At 39.5% G+C, this 18,813-nt stretch overlaps 1 protein-coding gene across 3 annotated transcripts in view; it reads left to right on the top strand.

Annotated features, from left to right (window-relative positions):
* The window catches only part of RAD51B (RAD51 paralog B), a 747,597-nt gene that overhangs the window by 42,299 nt on the left and 686,485 nt on the right, over positions 1-18,813 (top strand). For all 3 annotated transcript variants that reach the window (XM_075530652.1, XM_075530653.1, XM_075530654.1), the window contains exons 6-7: positions 6,267-6,386; positions 10,940-11,123. In XM_075530652.1, coding sequence (XP_075386767.1) covers positions 6,267-6,386; positions 10,940-11,123 — 304 coding nt within the window. The remainder of the gene's footprint in view (positions 1-6,266; positions 6,387-10,939; positions 11,124-18,813) is intronic.

The raw sequence follows: 18,813 nt of genomic DNA, 5'->3' as shown, positions 1-18,813 counted from the left end.
GAATGACCCTCATTTCCATTGACCTATACAGCAGCACTGGAAGGCAAGTAGTCAAATATTATTTGAACAGGTTTACTTGGCATATAGTTCTCATATCATACGATTCAATAGTTGAGTCACATCAAGAAAAGATGTGCAGTCATCGTCACTCTCAGTTTTAGAACATGTTCTTCATTCTTCTACTCACCGTTATTAGCTCCCTATTGCCCTCCCATCCCCCCTGCCCTGTCCCCAGGAACCATTAATCCTGTTACTATATCAAAAGATTTGGCTCTCCTGGATTTCATATACAGAAAAACATTTAGCACCACCCCCCAAACTAGAAACAATAACACAGTAAAACAGATAAAAACCTCAATTGAAAAGGAAGCGGAAAATATTTAAAACTAGGACAAGTTTAAAATAGATCAAAATTGAGATGAAATGATAATGTGTTAAATGTTAACCCAGCAGCATCTGCAGTAACCCAATTGCTAATCCAATCAGCACCATAGCAAGGTTATTCCCAGCCCTGGTGTATGGTCAGGAGGGATTTCCCCCAGGTGCTTAATCCAAGTGTATTTCCCCTGAACTTTTTTTGAAAAAAAAAAAAACAAAACAAAAACTGAAACAAGTTTAAAATGGGTCAGAAGGGAGATCAAATGATAAGATATTGAATTTTAACCTAATTATATCTTCCATAATCAACCTTGCAATGCTCTCTGTCTGGTAACAAGGCTAGCCACATCCCTCCACCATGATGAGAAGTGATCCACCCGAAGCTCCATCCATGTGATGACCTCGCACATGGATTTGGGACTTCCACGATCATCCGCAGCCTTTTCCAAACCAGGTGTTTGCAATTTAAGCCCTGATATTATTCCCTCCTTTGGATTTGGATTTTATTAGGGCATGTAGTATTATTTCAAACTTAGAAATGGGGAAACGGAAATCAGAAATCGTGTGATTTGCCCAAGGTCTCATGGACAGTAAGTGGTTGAGCTGAGACATGAACTCAAATCCTTTTTCCTCTGGGCTTCCAGTCATTTATTTTTGATTTTCAGCTCTTGGTATAGCTCTTATCTCTTAATTCAAATTAAGAAGTTTTATGTATTGCAACTTCAGTCTTTTACCTGTATGTATGGTGTTCTTGGTTGAACAGAAATTCTTAATTTTGAAGTTGTTACCCTATGTTTTTTAAAAAATCATTTTATTGGGGGCTTTTGTAGCTCTTACAACATTCCATACATCAATTGTATCAAGCATATTTGCCATCATCATTTTCTAAACATTTACTTTCTATTTGAGCCCTTGGTATCAGCTAATTTCCCCCCCCTCCCTCCCATCATAAATTATAAATGATGATTATTTTCGTATCTTACACCATTCGCTGTCTCCCTTTACCCATGTTTCTGTTGTTTGTCCCTCTGGGGGTTGTGGGGGGCTATGCATTTATCATTGTGATCATTCCCACTTCCTCCCTGATTTTGGTTTTTGAAATTTGTCCCTACTATGAGGTTTCAAAGATATTTTCCTCCTGGTTTTTACTAATATAGTTAAGTTTTATCTTAATGATGCGAATCCATCAGTAACCCAGCAAAGATGTCCTTCTTTTAAATTTTGCTATGAATTGCCACATTCTTTTCCAGAGGTATAGCACTTATTTATATTCCTACCACCAGTATTTTGAGAGCCTCTTTCATCAACACTCTATGTTTTGAATCTCTTTAATTTTTAGTATACTTATTTTTTTTAAAGTATTTCATTTTAATTTCTGAGTGCCAGCATCTTTTCATGTATTCATTGACCATTGATATTTCTTTTGAAAATCATTTGGAAATATACTTTGTCCATTCTTTTGCCTCTCATCGAGTAATCAGAAAGCTTTATAGATATTGGTGTCTATTATGTGATATCTCTGCCAGTCTTTCATTTGCCTTTAAAATTTGGTCATGTTATCTTTTGTTGTATATGAGGTTTTCAATGGTTTAACTTTTCAGTCTTAAAATTTTTTTTACCAGTTTTATTGTCATATAATTCACATATAATTCAGAAGTTCTGTCATATTAAAATATCTGCATAATCATCTTTCCTTATGGTTATAGCTCTTAAATTTTTCATTCTCTTTCAGTGATATAAGTCTATTAATATTGACCATATTAGTAATTGAAACTGAGAAATTATAAAAACATATTAATTCATTAAAAATCAAATACTAGATCTAAAACAGTAGCATCTTGTTTTTAGCTAAGGGCCACTGAAGAAACAGATTTGTTCAGAGAGATGGGGAATATGTACATTTATATACTTAAAACGCACACATGTACAAGAGAGGGATTCAAAAATCGGTGGAAAAGTTCTATTATCTTTTAATTTCATTTTTCCACACACTTTTTGAAGTCCTCTCATATGCATATCTAAAGCAAACCTACTGCTGTCCAGTACATGCTGACTCTTAGCCACCCTCTAGGGCAGATTAGCAAGGCTCAAAAGGGTTGCCGGGGCTCTCCATGTTACCAGAGGCAGGCTGCTGCTCTTTCTCCCTTGGAGTGGTTGGCTGGTTTGGACCGCCTTCCTTTCGGTTAGCAGCTCAATGCTTAGGGAATTGAATTGCATAATTGCGGGCCAGCTAAGCAAGTCCCAAGTTGATAGGGCAAGTTGTTAGTAAGGGTGTAGCTGATGATATAGTTGACTTATTTGAGGTCATTAGATTCCCGACTTTAATCACATCTGCCTTGCTAGCAATACCTCAATTAGTGTTTGACTAACTGGAGACAGTTATTGAGTTGGAATCAATTTATTGACAACTAACCACAACCACTTAGCCCAGAGCCAGAGCCTTTGAGTGGACGAGCCAGGCAGCCTCGTGTGTGTCAGAGACTTGTGCCCTATGCAGTTTTTATCTCCAGTCCTTTCTTTTTGAGGTGTCCCTGGACTTGAACTTCCAACCTTTCGGTTAGCATGTTAACTGCACCATCACCACACTCCTTTGAAGGTACTATCCTTTATAAAGATGTGCCCATGGGATACCTTGCTTTGAATTTATGTCCTCGATGTCTGGGATGAACAGATAAGAGATTTTCCTGATGCTTTAACCGAAATAGACTTATGACGGCAGATTATCATAAGACATTACTGTCAATGCACATCATATAAAACACTACATTTGGTTTTAATGGCTGTTTTCTCCAGATTTCTCTTTTGAAATAATTGTGGACACATTTTTCATAGAAAATTACAGCCCGGTGGTGTGTGACTAACCCTCCGGTTCAACCATTTAGCATGGTAACTGTCAACAGCTCGTTCAGGTTCATCCACTGAGCATCAAGCCTCGTGAGGGGCCTCAATGGAACAAGAGAGCAATACATCCCAGAGCCTTTCACCACTGAAGCCACTAGTTGAAATCTGGCCAAATAAATGCTAGAGGGCAGAAAATAATTACTGTCTGTCAGCTGGTCAGTGGTTGTTGCTAGTGAATTAGGTGCTTCCAATCTGGTTTCTAATCAGCTGGGTGCTCATGTTCCAAAGAGCTTTGATGTTTCTGGCAGATGTGGCCATATCTATCCCAGTTCCAATTACCAGAAGTTTCTGGCTTACTTCTCCAGCTAGCATGAAATTCAGCAAATAGTTACCCTAATAGAAAGTAGTCTGCTGTATTTTCACTAATACAGTGCCCACGTAAATAATGTCCAGAGTATGCATAGTAAACGAGCACAGGAGAGTTTTGCACAGATTGCAAAACACATGCGTTATTTGTGTGGAAATACGGTGCACATTTCCCCCTACAGCTCAGAGCTTGCCAGTCGCTGCCCTTTGCAGGGCCATCTCTCTCATTTCCTGTTTTCTTCCTCACTTACCTCATTTCCTTCTTCTATTTCAATTCATGCCCCTCTCTCAAGTGCGTCTGTGGAATCTCCACTTGATGAATTTTCATTTCTCTCTTTAAACATCTCTTGGTACTATTCCTTACTCCTGAAGAGATTTTTCCTCTTCTTGTTTAACCTAATTATGTTATATTTTCTTTTTATGCTGGATTGTTCAAAATAGACTAAAAAGGTTGTTTTTGCTTTTGATTATAGTATATGAAGAAACTTCCTGTGTTTATATCTTTAAAGTTCTTTTTGGAGTTCTCTGACTACTTGGAAAGGAAAACAGTGTCCCCTTTTGCTTTTTCATAAAATATGAAGTACAAGATACAGGAGAGTTTAAGTATTCACAGTCTCTCCTCCCACTCCTCCTTGGATGGTTAGGTATTAGAGCAGATAAAATGTCAGCTTCATTAAGAGGCCAACAACCCACTTACTGCTGAAACCAAGGGCTCAAGCAGAAAGCAAATGTTTTGAGAATGATGATGGCAACAAACGTACAAATGTGCTTGACACAATGGATGGATGTATGTATTGTGATAAGAGTTGTATGAGCCCCAATAAAATGATTAAAAAAAGAAATACCCCTCCCCCCCAAAAGAATTGCAACCACCCCCCCAAAAAAGCCCACTTACTGCCATGACGTCGTTAACAATGCCTAGTGACTGTAAGACTGCCCCTGTGGGTTTCTGAGACTCTAACTCTTTATTGGAGTAGAAAACCTCATCTTAAAGTTTTAAAATATTACATATATTTTACAATATCTTATAATATATGTAATATTTTAAACCTTATAATTACATATATCTTACAATATCTGTAGTATTTGAAACCTTGCATATTTGCAGTGTCGTGGGATCGTTATCTTGTGCTAATTTGTGAAGACAGTTGCATCTTGCAACTTGTCAAACTGACGTATCCCTCATATTAGATCTACCTTTGATGTTAGTGTTTAGAAAACACTAACGCACCAAACCGCATTGGGCTGCTAATTGCAAGGTTATCAGTTCAAACCTACCATTTGCCGCATCAGAGAAAGATGAGGCTGTCTGTTTCCCTAAAGATTTACAGTCTTGGAAACCCTATATAAGTTTACTGTAAGGCAGATCAGAACCAACTCAATGACAGTGCTGTTTTTTAAAAAATTGGATAGCTTTTCTTTGCTTAGAAATAATTTCATACTTAATAAGGAATCATTGGATATCATTTATTTATCTGAATTATTAATGAGCAAGCATATTTTTCTGATTGAGGCAGGAAGGCTTACTGATGACTGATTATTGGGATGATAATATGCTATGTTTTTCAAGTATCTCTTTCATTTAAGATAATAAAAGCCTTTCTGACTCACTAAACATAGTTTGTAGTTGCTAGTTAAAATACTAGTTATAAAAACATTTATTTTTAGAAGGATAAATCTAGGAGATATTATTGGTTGCTCAAGATTAGCTGAGATTCATGATGAAAATGGAAAGACTTGTAGACCCAATGAGCCCAATGGACCAATAGTAGTTCATGCAGAAATCAGTGTCCACCACTCTGAGACCCAAACAACTAGAATTTGTCTTGCTCTCACTTACTGCCAGCTGCTCTGAAAAATTCCTGGATGGAGTGGAGGAAACGTGTGGAACTTAACTCAAAATCATACAAAGGTCGGGCTCACTGGTTAGACAGGGGTAGGTGTGACTCCTGGGAGGACGACCCTTAGCCACCCTTCAGGTTGGGAACTAAACTCTCACCTATGGGAGAATGTTGTTAGGCTCCAGTTCACAGTGATCCCTATACACTCCTGAAGGAAACACTGCGTGGTCCTGGGCCAACCTCACAATTGTAGCCACTGTGTCAGTCCAGGTGTTGAGTGTTTTCCTCTTTTGTGCTGCCCTTCCACTTTACCAAGCATGCTGTCCTGTTTCAGGGCCTGGTCTCTCCAGATAACATGTAGAATAAGGGACCATTTACCCAAGGATAAAGTTCAGAAGGGTGAGGAAGAAAGGAGGAACAGTAACAGGAAACACAGGGAGGAAGTGGGCTAAGAGATGGTGCACTGAGGGAGTGCAACGGATGAGTTGAAACAGAATGTGTACGACCTGTTGAATGTAAGATTGGTGTTCTGCTCTGCAAACCATCAGCTAATTCACAAGAAAAGGTTGCATAAAATTAAGAATAACAATAATTAGGTAAGATCTAGCAGCTCTTGCTGATCTCAGCCTCTGACTGCTGACCTCTTTCAATGTCTTCAAAGGGGGACTTACATTCCAATCTTGTGTTTACCCATTTTACCTACATCTGTTCCATTGACAAGGCTTTTGTTCCACTGTTATTTGTGGCTGAAGAGCTTCCCAGGTGAAATTTATTAGGTTCAACAACATGGGCTGTAATATCATTGGTGGTTTTCACTTGTGCTTTCCATTTCCTACCCAGATTGGTTGAGATAGCAGAGTCCCGTTTTCCCAGCTATTTTAACAGTGAAGAAAAATTACTTTTGACGAGCAGTAAAGTTCATCTTTATCGGGAACTCACCTGTGAAGAAGTGCTACAAAGGTAGGTGATTTTCCATTTTGTAATTTAAGTAATATTTCGAAGATTTATGTTTTTGCTTTTCACATTTGCAACTTCTGAGTTTTAAAAAAAATCCTTACATATTAGAATAATGGTATTTCATATTTGCAGGGATATAATTTTTTTTAAACATTTTATTAGGGGCTCATACAACTCTTATCACAATCCATACATATACATACATCAATTGTATAAAGCACATCTGTACATTCTTTGCCCTAATCATTTTCTTTTTTTATATTTTATTAGGGGCGTATACAACTCTTATCACAATCCATACATATACATACATCAATTGTATAAAGCACATCCGTACATTCTTTGCCCTAATCACTCTCAAAGCATTTGCTCTCCACTTAAGCTCTCTGCATCAGGTTCTCTTTTTTTTCCCCTCCCTCCCCGCTCCCCGCTCCCTCATGAGCCCTTGATAACCAAAGATTGTTATTTTGTCATATCTTGCCCTATCCGGAGTCTCCCTTCCCCCCCTTCTCTACCGTCCATCTCCCAGGGAGGAGGTCACATGTGGATCCTTGTAATCAGTTACCCCTTTTCAACCCACTCACCCTCCAGTCTCCCAGCATCGCCCCTCACACCCCTGGTCCTGAAGGTATCGTCCACCCTGGATTCCCTGTGCCTCCCTTATGCACCAGTGTACAACCTCTGCCATATCCAGTCCTGCGAGGTAGAATTCGGATCATGGTAGTTGGGGGAAGGAAGCATCCAGGATCTGGGGGAAAGCTGTGTTCTTCATCGGTACTACATCGCACCCTGACTGACCCATCTCCTCTCCTAAACCCCTCTATGAGGGGATCTCCAGTGGTTGACACTTGGGCCTCGGGTCTCCACTCTGCACTTCCCCCTTCATTCACTATGGTATATATATATATATATATATATATATATATATATATATATATATACATATTTTTTTGCATGATGCTTTATACCTGGTCCCTTTGGTACCTTGTGATCGCACTGGCTGGTGTGCTTCTTCCATGTGGGCTTTATTGCTTCTGAGCTAGATGGCCACTTGTTCACCTTCAAGCCTTTAAGACCCCAGACACTATCTCTTTCGATAGCTGGGCACCAGTAGCTTTCTTTGCCACATTTGCTTATGTACCTGTTTGTCTTCGGCGATCGTATCATGGAGGTGTGCAGCCAATGATATGATTTTTTGTTCTTTGATGCCTGATAACTGATCCCTTCGGGACCACTCGATCACACAGGTTGGTGTGTTCTTCCATGTGGACTTTGTTGCTTCTGAGCTAGATGGCCGCTTGTTTATCTTCAAGCCTTTAAGACCCCAGTCACTATCTCTTTTGATAAGCAGGCACCATCAGCTTTCTTCACCACATTTACTTGTTCACCCGCTTTGGCTTCAGCAGTTGTGTCGGGAGAGTGAGCATCATAGAGTGCAAATTTAATAAACGAAAGTATTCATGCATTGAGGGAGTGCTTGAGTAGAGGCCCAAGGTCCTTCCGCCACCTTAATACTAAACCTATAAATACAGACACATAGATCTATTTCCCCATCCTCATATATATATTTGCATGTACATGTCTTTGTCTAGACCTCCATAAATACCCTTGACTCCCAGCTCCTTCCTCCATCTCCCTTGACTTTCCTCCTGCCCCACTACCATGCTCTGTCCCCACCTGGGCTACAGCTATATTTCTTCTCTACACAACCTTACCCTTCATCATTCCCCACCACGCCTGCCACTCCCCCCTCACTACCATTTTGGGTCCCATGTTTTTCCCTTGTCCCTGTGTTTGTTAATACCACTTCCTTACCCCCCTACCCCCCCACCCCCACCCAAAGTCCCCCCAGAACTGTCGTCCATTGTTTTTCCTTCAGATAGTTCATCCAGCCTGTCCTATTCAGACAGACCTGTGGAGACACTAACATGCATGAAAACAAGACAGAAGAAAACAAAGCAACAGTATACAACCAGACAATAAAACAACAAAAACAAACCACTGACAAAGAACAAAAGAAAACACTTCACAAAAGAAAAGCTTGTAGTTAGTTCAAGGATCGTTTGCTGGCCCTTAGGAGCGTTTTCCAGTCCAGTCTGTTGGGGCACCATGCCCTGGCCCCAAAGTCCACTTTCAGCATTCCCTGGGGACCTTGCCACTCCATTCCCTTGCTGTTCCGCTGCACTCCCCCGGTGCTTTGCCTTGGTGTGGTGGGATCAGGTCAGGTGCAATTCATGCAGGGAAATAATTGGTTTTGCTTTATAAATCCCACAAAGCAATGCTTTCTTTTCTAATTCCAATCCTCTCTTTTTGTATATTTTCTTTGGAGTTTTTGACCCTACCATCACTGATTCATTCATTCAACTAATAAATACAATTGAGGTCTTACTGCATGCTTGACACGGTATCTATAGAGTGAATGACATAGAAAATTACAGTGTTGAACAAGCTAGATTAGCTATCTTCCCACATGGAACTTATACTTTCAAGGGGGGAGGGGAACATAGGCAATAAACAAGACAGAAGTTAATCAGTAAGGCCGCTGTAACTTGTGATAAGAGATGTGAAGGGAAGAAAGTACAGCGAGGAGATGCAGAGAATCCATATGAGATCTTAAGCAATCAAGTCAAGGAAAGCCTCTGGAAAAGTGACTCAAGGATGGAAGGGGAGCTGGCCATGACCAGAATGAACTGGAGAGGGTTTTAAGCAGGGGGAGCAACATTGCAAAGACCTAGAAAAGAGAACAGTCTGATTATTGGGATGATAATATGCCATATTTTGCAAATATCTTTCTTTCAATCAAGATAATAAAAGCAATTTTGCCTCTATACATATCTTGTAGTTGCTAGTCAAATACTATTTATAGTAACATTTATTTTTTGAAAGATAAATCCAAGGGATATTGCTTGCTCAAGAGTCGATGAGACCTATGATGAAAATCCAAAGACATCAAGAACAGTTTAGTCCAGTGGACTAATAGTGCATGCCCGACTCAGCCTGTCCAACTCCAAGACCAAAAGAACTAACATTTGCCTTGATCTTCCTGAACTTGGTTGGAGAGGAGCGAATAATCGAGAGACTGGTACAATGGAGGGTGGAAGAAGAGCCAGCTCAACAGGCCGTCCACATTTGGAAGAGAGTGTTTCCTAAGGGCAGTGAGAAGCATTGAAGCCCTTTGCTGGAAGCCTTGGTATCTAATGTCCACTTGAAAGATCAATGCACTCACAACTAAGTCACAAGCAGAGAATCATTAAAAATAGAAGAAGAAAAGGAAAAGAAAACAAATGAAAAGAAAAGAAAAAAATCAACCTACCTGTCCTGCAGCCTGGATTTTGGCTGGACCAGGACGCGTTCTGCAGTACGTTAGAGATAATGAAATGTGGATTGGGATATTGATGGTGCAGATGGCGAAACTTATACTGTGTTAGAGAAGTATGTACTTGGAGATATAGCCAATAGGAATTTGGGAGCTGAAAGAAAAGAAGGAATCAGTGTGTGTGTATGGTTGCATCCCATGGATGCAGCCTCTTCTTCCTGACTACATATCAGTATGCTCCCCATAAATAGACCCACAACTGACCCACAACTGGTATGGGAGGCTGTGTGTCAATAAAGGAAAAGCATTACCATAAGAGGTGGGAAATCTGCCTTCACACTGTGGAGCAAAAGGAGCCCCTGTGGTGCTATGGATCACTAGCCTTGGGCTGCTAACTGCAAGGTTGTCAGTTGAAACCTAGTAGCTACTCTGTGGGAGAAAGATGAGGCTAACTGATCCATAAAGATGTGCAGTCTCAGGAACCCTATATAGGGTCATCTGCTGGCATGGTGATTATGCATTGGGCTGTTGACTGCAAGGTCAGCAGTTTAAAACCACCAGCTGCTCCTCAGGAGAAAGACAGGGCTTTCTCCTCCTGTAAAGAGTTCTAGTCTCAGAAACCCACAGGGGCAGTTCTACCCCATCTTCTAGGGTTGCTAAGAGTTGGAATGGACTCGATGGGCAGGGAGGGGTGTTGAGTTGAAATGAGGTTTGAAAGCTACAGATGGCTTTCTTATGTGCAAAGCAGGCCATTCAGTTGATTCAGAGATTATTTCTCTGAAGTGTCATATTTATTTAAACCTTGGCATAGTTATTTGCTTTTATATATACATATCATTGAACTCCAAAATTGGAGTTTACACAGTATTATTAGAGCGCTAAGGAAAGAAACAACATAAAAACATTTTGTTCTGTTTCCAAAAGACTGCGATAGGTATAGGAGAGCTGACGATAGGTGAGATTTATTGAATTCTTGCAATCACTGTTATAACTTAGGGAAGAACAGTTTATTGCTACTGTTTTATTTTTGTTTGACCAGTGTTTGCAGTACACCTGCTCTTTCCCCCTCTCTCTTTTTCATTTAAAACTGTTAGCATCCTCCTCCTCCTCAATGGACAGAAATGCCAACTGGTTCTTTACCTAATCACAATGAGGGGTTGGGGGCAGGACCGTTGTGACCATAGGGTCTTCATTGTGTATCTTACATTTATCTACTATTTTACAAATTCTACTCTTACAGGCTTGAGTCTTTGGAAGAAGAAATTATTGCAAAGGGCGTTAAACTTGTGATTATTGACTCTGTTGCTTCTGTGGTCCGAAAGGAGTTTGATACCCAACTTCACGGCAATCTAAAAGAAAGAAACAAGTTCTTGGCGAGAGAAGCTGCCTTACTGAAGTATCTGGCCGAGGAGTTTTCAATTCCAGTAAGTGTTTCTTTCTTCTCCTTTTTTCTTCTTGTAAATCTCACTGACGTACAATGTGGGGTAGAGGAACATGTGAAACAGATGATTGTTTTGTAAGGTAGTGCAATCTAATTGCTAGAGGCATTAGCACCATTGTCTTAAATTGGTTCATCTGCTGAGCTTATTTTTCGTATTTTTACAATTTGTGCGTGGAGAAGATTTAAAGGTTGTTTTATTTATTTATTTTTTCCTAACCCTAACTAAAGGTTGTTTTAAGATGCTTCTATGGTAATTCTTTTTTGTTCCTCTCATTGCTTACTCTTTGTGCCTGTTTTGTATTACTTTTGTTATGCTGACATAAATATTAAGTCTTAAAACTCCATGAAATTGCTAAGGTCAATTCTTAATCAGTTTCTTCAATGGTAGCAGTTGTCAGCTTTGTAACAATTTTAGGCTTGGAGCTAGTATTCAGAACTGTTTTGTATACTTTTGAAAATAGTTCCGGTTTGGATATTGTCTTTTGTGCTGTTTTGTATACAATAAGATTTTGTTTGCTTTCAGTGGCCAGAAGTTGATTATAATGGTATGTTTGAACCGGTAGTCAAGGATCTCTGGTGGCATGGTGGGTCAGGTGCTTGGATGCTAATGGAAATTCAACCCCACTAGCGTCTCTCAGGAGAAAGATGCAGCAGTCTGCTTCCATTAGAAGCCTTTCTTATGGGGCAGTTGACTCTGCCCTACAGCATTGCTACGAGTCGGAATGAAAGCAGTGGGTTTGGGTTTTTGATTTTGAGGTGGTGGTCATCAGAGTGCCTGGCAGGAAGATGATCATGAGGACTCGGATAGCTTGGCTTTCAGTAGTGGGAATTCTGATGAGGAAGCCAGAAGACCAGGATATAGTACAAGTGTTTGTGATGCACAAGCTGTGAGACACACACATATGCAGTTGGAGTGGGCCTTTTGAGATCCAGAGAACTAAATCTAAACCAATGGCTTCACATCATTGGCTGATTTCTTGAATTCAGCATTTTATTTCTTCTTTAAAATGGATTTAAGAATAATTGTTTGTATTCACAAAAATATCTAAAGCATGTTCATTTAAGTTGATTTTTTTAAATGAAGAGCAATGAAATGTAATTGATCTTTTATCATGATTTCTGTTATTTTGGAAGAAATACAACCTGTTTAAGATAAGCTTTGTAGAGCAAGTTTTTGATGGTCTGCATGCATTCTTTTGTCCCTTGGGTTCCTAGATAAAAATAAAAAAATAATTTTATCAGCTCAATTGGCAGTCCCTGGGCTATGAACATCTGACTTAGTTACAACTCATAGTTATGAACCAACCTCATTAACTTAGTATATTAAAAATCTAAGGTATATAACAACAAATTACTTTGTGGCACACATGAAAACATTATCATTATTATGTGTTTTATGTTAAAATATTTTAGTATACCTAGAAATACTTCTTCAGTTTTTTATGTATAGAAAGGTATACTATATACTAAGATAAACATTTGACTCTTCTTAGATATGAACCTTTCCTAACTGTTTCGATTTAAATATAAAATTGACTTAAAGACAGACTTAAAAGTGGACTTCATTTGTAATTCAGTGAATATAGGTCATCTTCAGAAATCATTCTTTTAAAAACTTTTACGTTTTTTTCAGAAAGCATCTTAAATGACTGGTATGCATAGCAATAATGACCTTTTGATATACTTTTTATACTCACATCTTGAATTTTTTAATTTAAACTGTAAATCATAATTGGATCAATCAGTGAATATTAGCACAATGAATACACTGATACACACTTCACCCCGACCTGGAAACAGAACATTTCTAGTTCCCTATAGCTAGCTTATGTCATTAACCTCCATCCTTTCCGAGGTGACCATTCTTGACTTGTAATACTTTAGGAACACTCTGCCTGCGTTTGAACTTTATATAAGTAGAATCATTTAGCACATGTACTATTTTGTGTCTGAATTCTTTTATTCACTACTCATTATGAGATTCATTTATGTCACTGTTGCCCTATAGTGTTCCATTGTGTTATTATACCATCAATTAGCCTTTCTACTGTTAATAGACAGAGTAGAACTTCCTCCAGTCTAGGGTGCTTCTTTGCACGCCTCGAACCCACCCAGTGGAAGAAAAGACCCGATGAACTACTGCAGTAAAGAGTGGCGGTGGTTTTGTGCCATGAGCTGATCCCAGCACACAGGGATCCAGGGTGGGGAAGCAGCCAAGCTCGTCACCATTGCGCCCCCAGGGCTCCCTCACCGAGGAGGCCCAGTGTTGATGTCAGGGCGATGGATGGATGGATGGAGAGGTGGAATATTTCTTTCTTTCTTTTTAATTTAAAAATATTTATTAAAAATATTTCCACATTTTGATCCAACCTTTTCATTCCATTATTTGTTCTTTTTCTTTTAAAATACTTTTATTGGGAGCTCTTACATCTCTTATGACAATCCATACATTCCTCCAATGTGTCAGGCACATTTGCACATATGCCGCCATCATAATTTTCACAGCATTCTCTTCCCACTTGAGCCCCTGATGTCTGCTCCCCAGTTCTTCAACCCCCTTAAACCCTTGATAAGTTATTGATTATTTTTTTCATATCTTACATCATACTTCGTCGCCCCTCACCCACTTTTCCCTTATTCATCCCTCAGGGAGGGGGCTCTAGATTGATCCTTGTGATTGATTCCCCATTTCTACCCCAACCCTCCCCTAATCCTCCTAGGTAGAGTATTTCTTATTCAGCATGTGAATCTATGAATTTCTATTTATAATAATTCTGTAGTGTATTGAACCAATCTCAGGTTGTTGGATAATTAGGCTGTTTCTAGGGTTGTTTTTTTTTGTTGCTGTTATAAGTATTGCTTATGAAGCCCTATAGCTATAAGATTTATAAGAAAATCAAGCTGTGGATCTGTGTATGTATGTATGTGAAGAATACATGATATTCTTAAATAATTCAGAAAGTACTGGGATGGGGGGGCAGAGAACGTACCATAGACTTTCAGAAGAACAAACGAATCTGGAATCGGAAGGAGCCAGAATTCTTCTAAGAAACAAGGGTGATGAGATTTTAGTCCATGTACTTTGAACATGATAGCAGCACCCCACCGCCAAACAAAACAAAACAAAACAAAAAACCAACCAAACAAAAACCAGTCCCTGGAGATGGTGCTTGATAAAGTATGTAGAGTCCGTGAAAAAGAGGATAACCCTTAATGAGTTGGGCTGTCATGATTGCTGTCATGGTGGATTCAAACATAGGAACAATTGTGAGGGTGACGCAGGACTGGGCAGTGCTTCTCTCTGTTGTGCACAGGTTGTTCAGTGAGAACCCATTCCGCAGCACTTAACAGTAACAACATGATTGCAGGCAAGCATGCTGGCCTACCTGCATGAAACATTTAAGTCTTCTTTCAGTCATTGATAGAACTGGTCGACAAGAAGTCAGTAAAGATAGGGAAGACCTATGCAACATAATCAACCAACTTGATCCAATTGCATGTGGAGGGCAGTCCCCCCAGTGCTGTCAGATTATGCATTGTGTCCCAGCATGTTTGGGAGTTCACCAGGAAGGCCATATTCTGGGTAATGACACAATCCTCGACACATTTAAAAGAAAGAAATGCTACAATGTGTATTTAGAGTCTGGTGCTTCAAATTTATTGGGTTGATTGCACGAGACATAAATTTGTTGAGATAATATGTGGCAGAGACGGTTTTGTTGTAATCAAGAGATTTTTTGCTACCATTATCAGTTGGCGACAGTTAATTGTGACTCACTGTAAGCCCATGAGCCCATGTCTGTCAAATAGAACTGACTCCCTTACTCTTCAATGGCTGATGTTTGGAGAGTAGATTGCCACGCTTACTTCTCAGGTGCTCCTGGGGGACTTCAGTCTCCAACATTTCGGTTAACAGCCAAGCATATTAACCACTTGCAGGTCTCAGGGACTCCATTACACCCCTACTCCACCCCCAGATTCTAACAATCCATATTGTGATGCAGCCATTTATTACAACTCTCTTCTTCCAAGAGGAAGAAAACCACCACTGCAAGAAAATTTATTTTCACCAACATGTTAGGCCTCTTGTTCATTTGCATTTTAGGCCTCTTATCTGCATTATTGAGGGAAGACATTACTTTCTTGATCATTGATTTCCAAAGTAGGGTGTGTATTTGGTACTATTGACATAATACATTATTATATTGGAATAAGATATTAGAAGTATACCGATTTATTTTTATCCAATGCATCATGATTTTCTATCTTATGTTTATCCTTTAATATATATAAAAACGGTAGACATGTGTATACTTTAATAATACATATACGTACATTGTGGGTAGCTTTGGTTTTGATGCATCATCAGGAGTGGCAACCCCTGTTCTAGAGCATAGATTTCATATACACAAGCTGGATATAGGAGGGTAAATCCAAAAGCATTGCTGAAAAATCATCGAAACCTCTATTAAACAAAAATATCAAAGCAAGAAGCTATAGTTTTAGACATACCGTATATCCTTGTGTATAAGCTGACCTTTCAACACATTTTTTCAATGCAGTTTTTGAGGTAAAATTAGGTGCCTCAGATGATACTTGGGTTGGCTTATATTCGAGTGTATGCGGTATCGTTCATGTGGGTCTATATACTTCTAGACGTGGGCATGCCATCGCCCTGTCTCTTCCCTGAACAATTCTACATTCCTTGATTTACACTCCATCAGAATGGTAGTTTTGGCATCTTGAATGGATTCACATTGTGCTCCTTTTAAATGTCCTTGGAGTTTGGGGAACAAAAAAAAAGGCTGAAGGGTCAAAATCAGGGCTATTGACTGTAAGGGATAAAATTTCCCCAAATAATTCTCATTGGACATCCTTTTTTATCCTTGGAGAATGAGCACATACTTTGTTAGAAGGAAAAACATTTCCTCAGAGTAACTTCGCTGGTCTTTTCCTCCCAATTCTGTTTCTATTTTCGTAAAACATTATCATTCTGGGTTCTTTCAGGAAATATACCAAGAATACCCCTGCGGAATCCCAATGGATAGCCACCTCTTCCTTGAATATGAGGGGGTACCCCCCAAACCAGAAAAAAAGCTCTCCTGGGCGGAGCTTTCAGTGTGCATTTTTCCCTCTAGGTGAGCATCAAGCAAATCACTCTAAGTGCACCCAGTTGGCTTCACCTGGGAAGGTTCTCTCTGGTCATAGTGAATTTTTCATAGAAGCAATTTCCCTAGAACCTTGTTCTTTTGTGATTTAAGAGAACAGCATGTGGCTGTGAAATTTTGTTCCCTGCTCGGGAAAAAATGCCACAGAAACTGTTGTGATGTTTAACACAGCTTACAAGACCAGTGCTATGGGAAAAACTGAGGTGTATGAATGGTTTTTCTATTTTAAAAACGGTGAAATGTCAATTGATGACAAACCTTTTGGACAGCTTTCAGCTTCCTGAATGGATGAAAATGTCGAAAAATTCATGCACTAGTGCTTGAAGACTTTGGATGGACCATTGAAGAGATAGGGAAGTTATCTGGATTGTCTTGTAGCTCCACGGTTCAGTGAGTTTTAACCGAAGATTTGGGAATGAGAAGGGCCACTGCAAAGTTTGTGCCTTGGGTTCTGACTGACCTGGAAAAAGAGTGTCGAATGAAAACATGCTGTGCTTTGAAAGAACAGCTCCAAAGTGACCCGGACTTCTGTCCAAGTCATTACTGGTGCCAAGACCTGGTGCTGTTCTTATGACCCTGAAACTGAACATCAATCAATCTAGCGGAAACCACCATCATCATCTCATCCAAAAAAAGCTTGTCAAGTGAAATTGAAGATCAAGATGATGCTCTTTTTTGTTTTTGTAATGTGAGGGGGATTTGGAGTTCTTTCCACCCAGTTTGATTATTAATCAAGCTTTCTAGTTAGAGGTTTTGATGAAAAGATTGCATAACAGTGTCTGACAAAAAAGGCCTGATTCGTGGCAATGGGGCACTGGTTTTGCCACTACAACAATGCACCTGCTCATGCAGCCATCTCAATTTTTGGTAAAAAACAGCATGACTCTCTTGTTCCATGCACCTTACTTACCTGACCTTGCTCCATGCGACTTTTTTTTGTTTCTGTGAATGCAGAGGGGCATGAAAATACATCAATTTGAAGATGTAAAAGAGGTAAAATAAAAATCGAGGGAGTTGCTTTCAGCCATCCAAACAGATGAGTTTGAAGAGTGGACTCATAGATTTGACAAATGTATTCAGTACAATGGAGAGTGCTTTGAAGGTGATCAGGTTGTTTTGTAAAAAAATTAAGTACATAGGTTCCACTGTTTTGATTGGCCCTTTCCCCACCCCTCCCGAAGGAACCCTAAAGAGACAAAGATTACTGAGAGCAGTTGTCTGCACCCATCCATTGATCACAGGCATATGTGTAAACAAGTGTGTTTTTTCATAAATAGACCCACACATGTATGAGCAGGAACCCCAGTAGCAATACTTCTGGAGTATCCTCATTTATATAATCTGTATGCACATATGTACACCACACACATACAAATGTATATGTGAATACATTATGCACACATATAATTATACATGTATCTAGAGGCTTTCTGTCTCCCAAAATCATACCATGCCTGAAACCTGCCTCCTTCACTTTTATCTGTACAAGGGGGCTTCAAAAAATATCTGAAATTTTAAAATTAATTTTTAATTCCATTTTCCATGAATTTTTGAAGGCCCTTGTATAACTCTAACATCACTACTTTTCTCTTCTTGTCATTTTTCCAATGAATTAAATGGGGGCAATAAAGCTCTACCTTTAAGCAGTGGTAATTCCTGTTTCTCAAAAAATCCTCACTTAATTTAGAGTATGGAGTTAAAAAAAAACAAATGAAATGAAATGAAAGCAGACCAAACTCCGAGAGTAGAGGTAGGTTATACTCATACCTTAGCTATACTTAGCGCGGAGGCTCACAATAAGGCTTAATAACTGATAACCTAGAAAAAGCTGTAAGGGGCTTTGTGTGGCTAATATTTCACACCTTCATTTGGCTTAGCCTCAGCTCTCTGTGCTTTGTTTGCTTTCTAGCAACGGAAACACTGTGCTTCCCACTTATTCTCTTGGCTGCCCAGGAGCCTATATCCCATCTTCACCATTAGCCCCACCGAGCCAGGCTCACACCTTTTCTGTAAAGGCCCAGGCAGGAGTATTTTAGGCCATGTGGGCCATCCAGTTTCGGGGTCAGCTACTCAATTCTACCACTTGTTGTGCAAAAGTAACCATAGACATTTTGTAAATAAATGGGCATGACTGTGGTCCAAGAAAACATTACTTACAGGGACAGCTGGAGGGCTAGACTGGTCCTATGGGCCATAGCTTACTGACTTGTGATCAGTCGCAGGAATCAGGACTGATGTTACTTCAAGCACCACAAACTCAAGGGTTTACAAGTTAGAGAAAGAGAGCACCGTTTTCTCAGACTTGTTTAAGGCATTGGCCTATGTTAAAGACAAGTGATAGTCTCATGAACATCATTGATGACTTAAGTTTTATCATGCCACAGAAAAAATCCAGAATTTTTACATGTATATGTAAAAAATATATATTAGCTGATGACTCTATTTGCATTAAGTCGCACTTGTACAACTTTAAAACTGAGTTGCATTTACAAACAATGCATCATT

Source organism: Tenrec ecaudatus, chromosome 14 (assembly GCF_050624435.1).
Source record: "Tenrec ecaudatus isolate mTenEca1 chromosome 14, mTenEca1.hap1, whole genome shotgun sequence".
Taxonomy (NCBI): Eukaryota; Metazoa; Chordata; class Mammalia; order Afrosoricida; family Tenrecidae; genus Tenrec; species Tenrec ecaudatus.
This window is presented reverse-complemented; position numbering and strand designations above follow the sequence as displayed.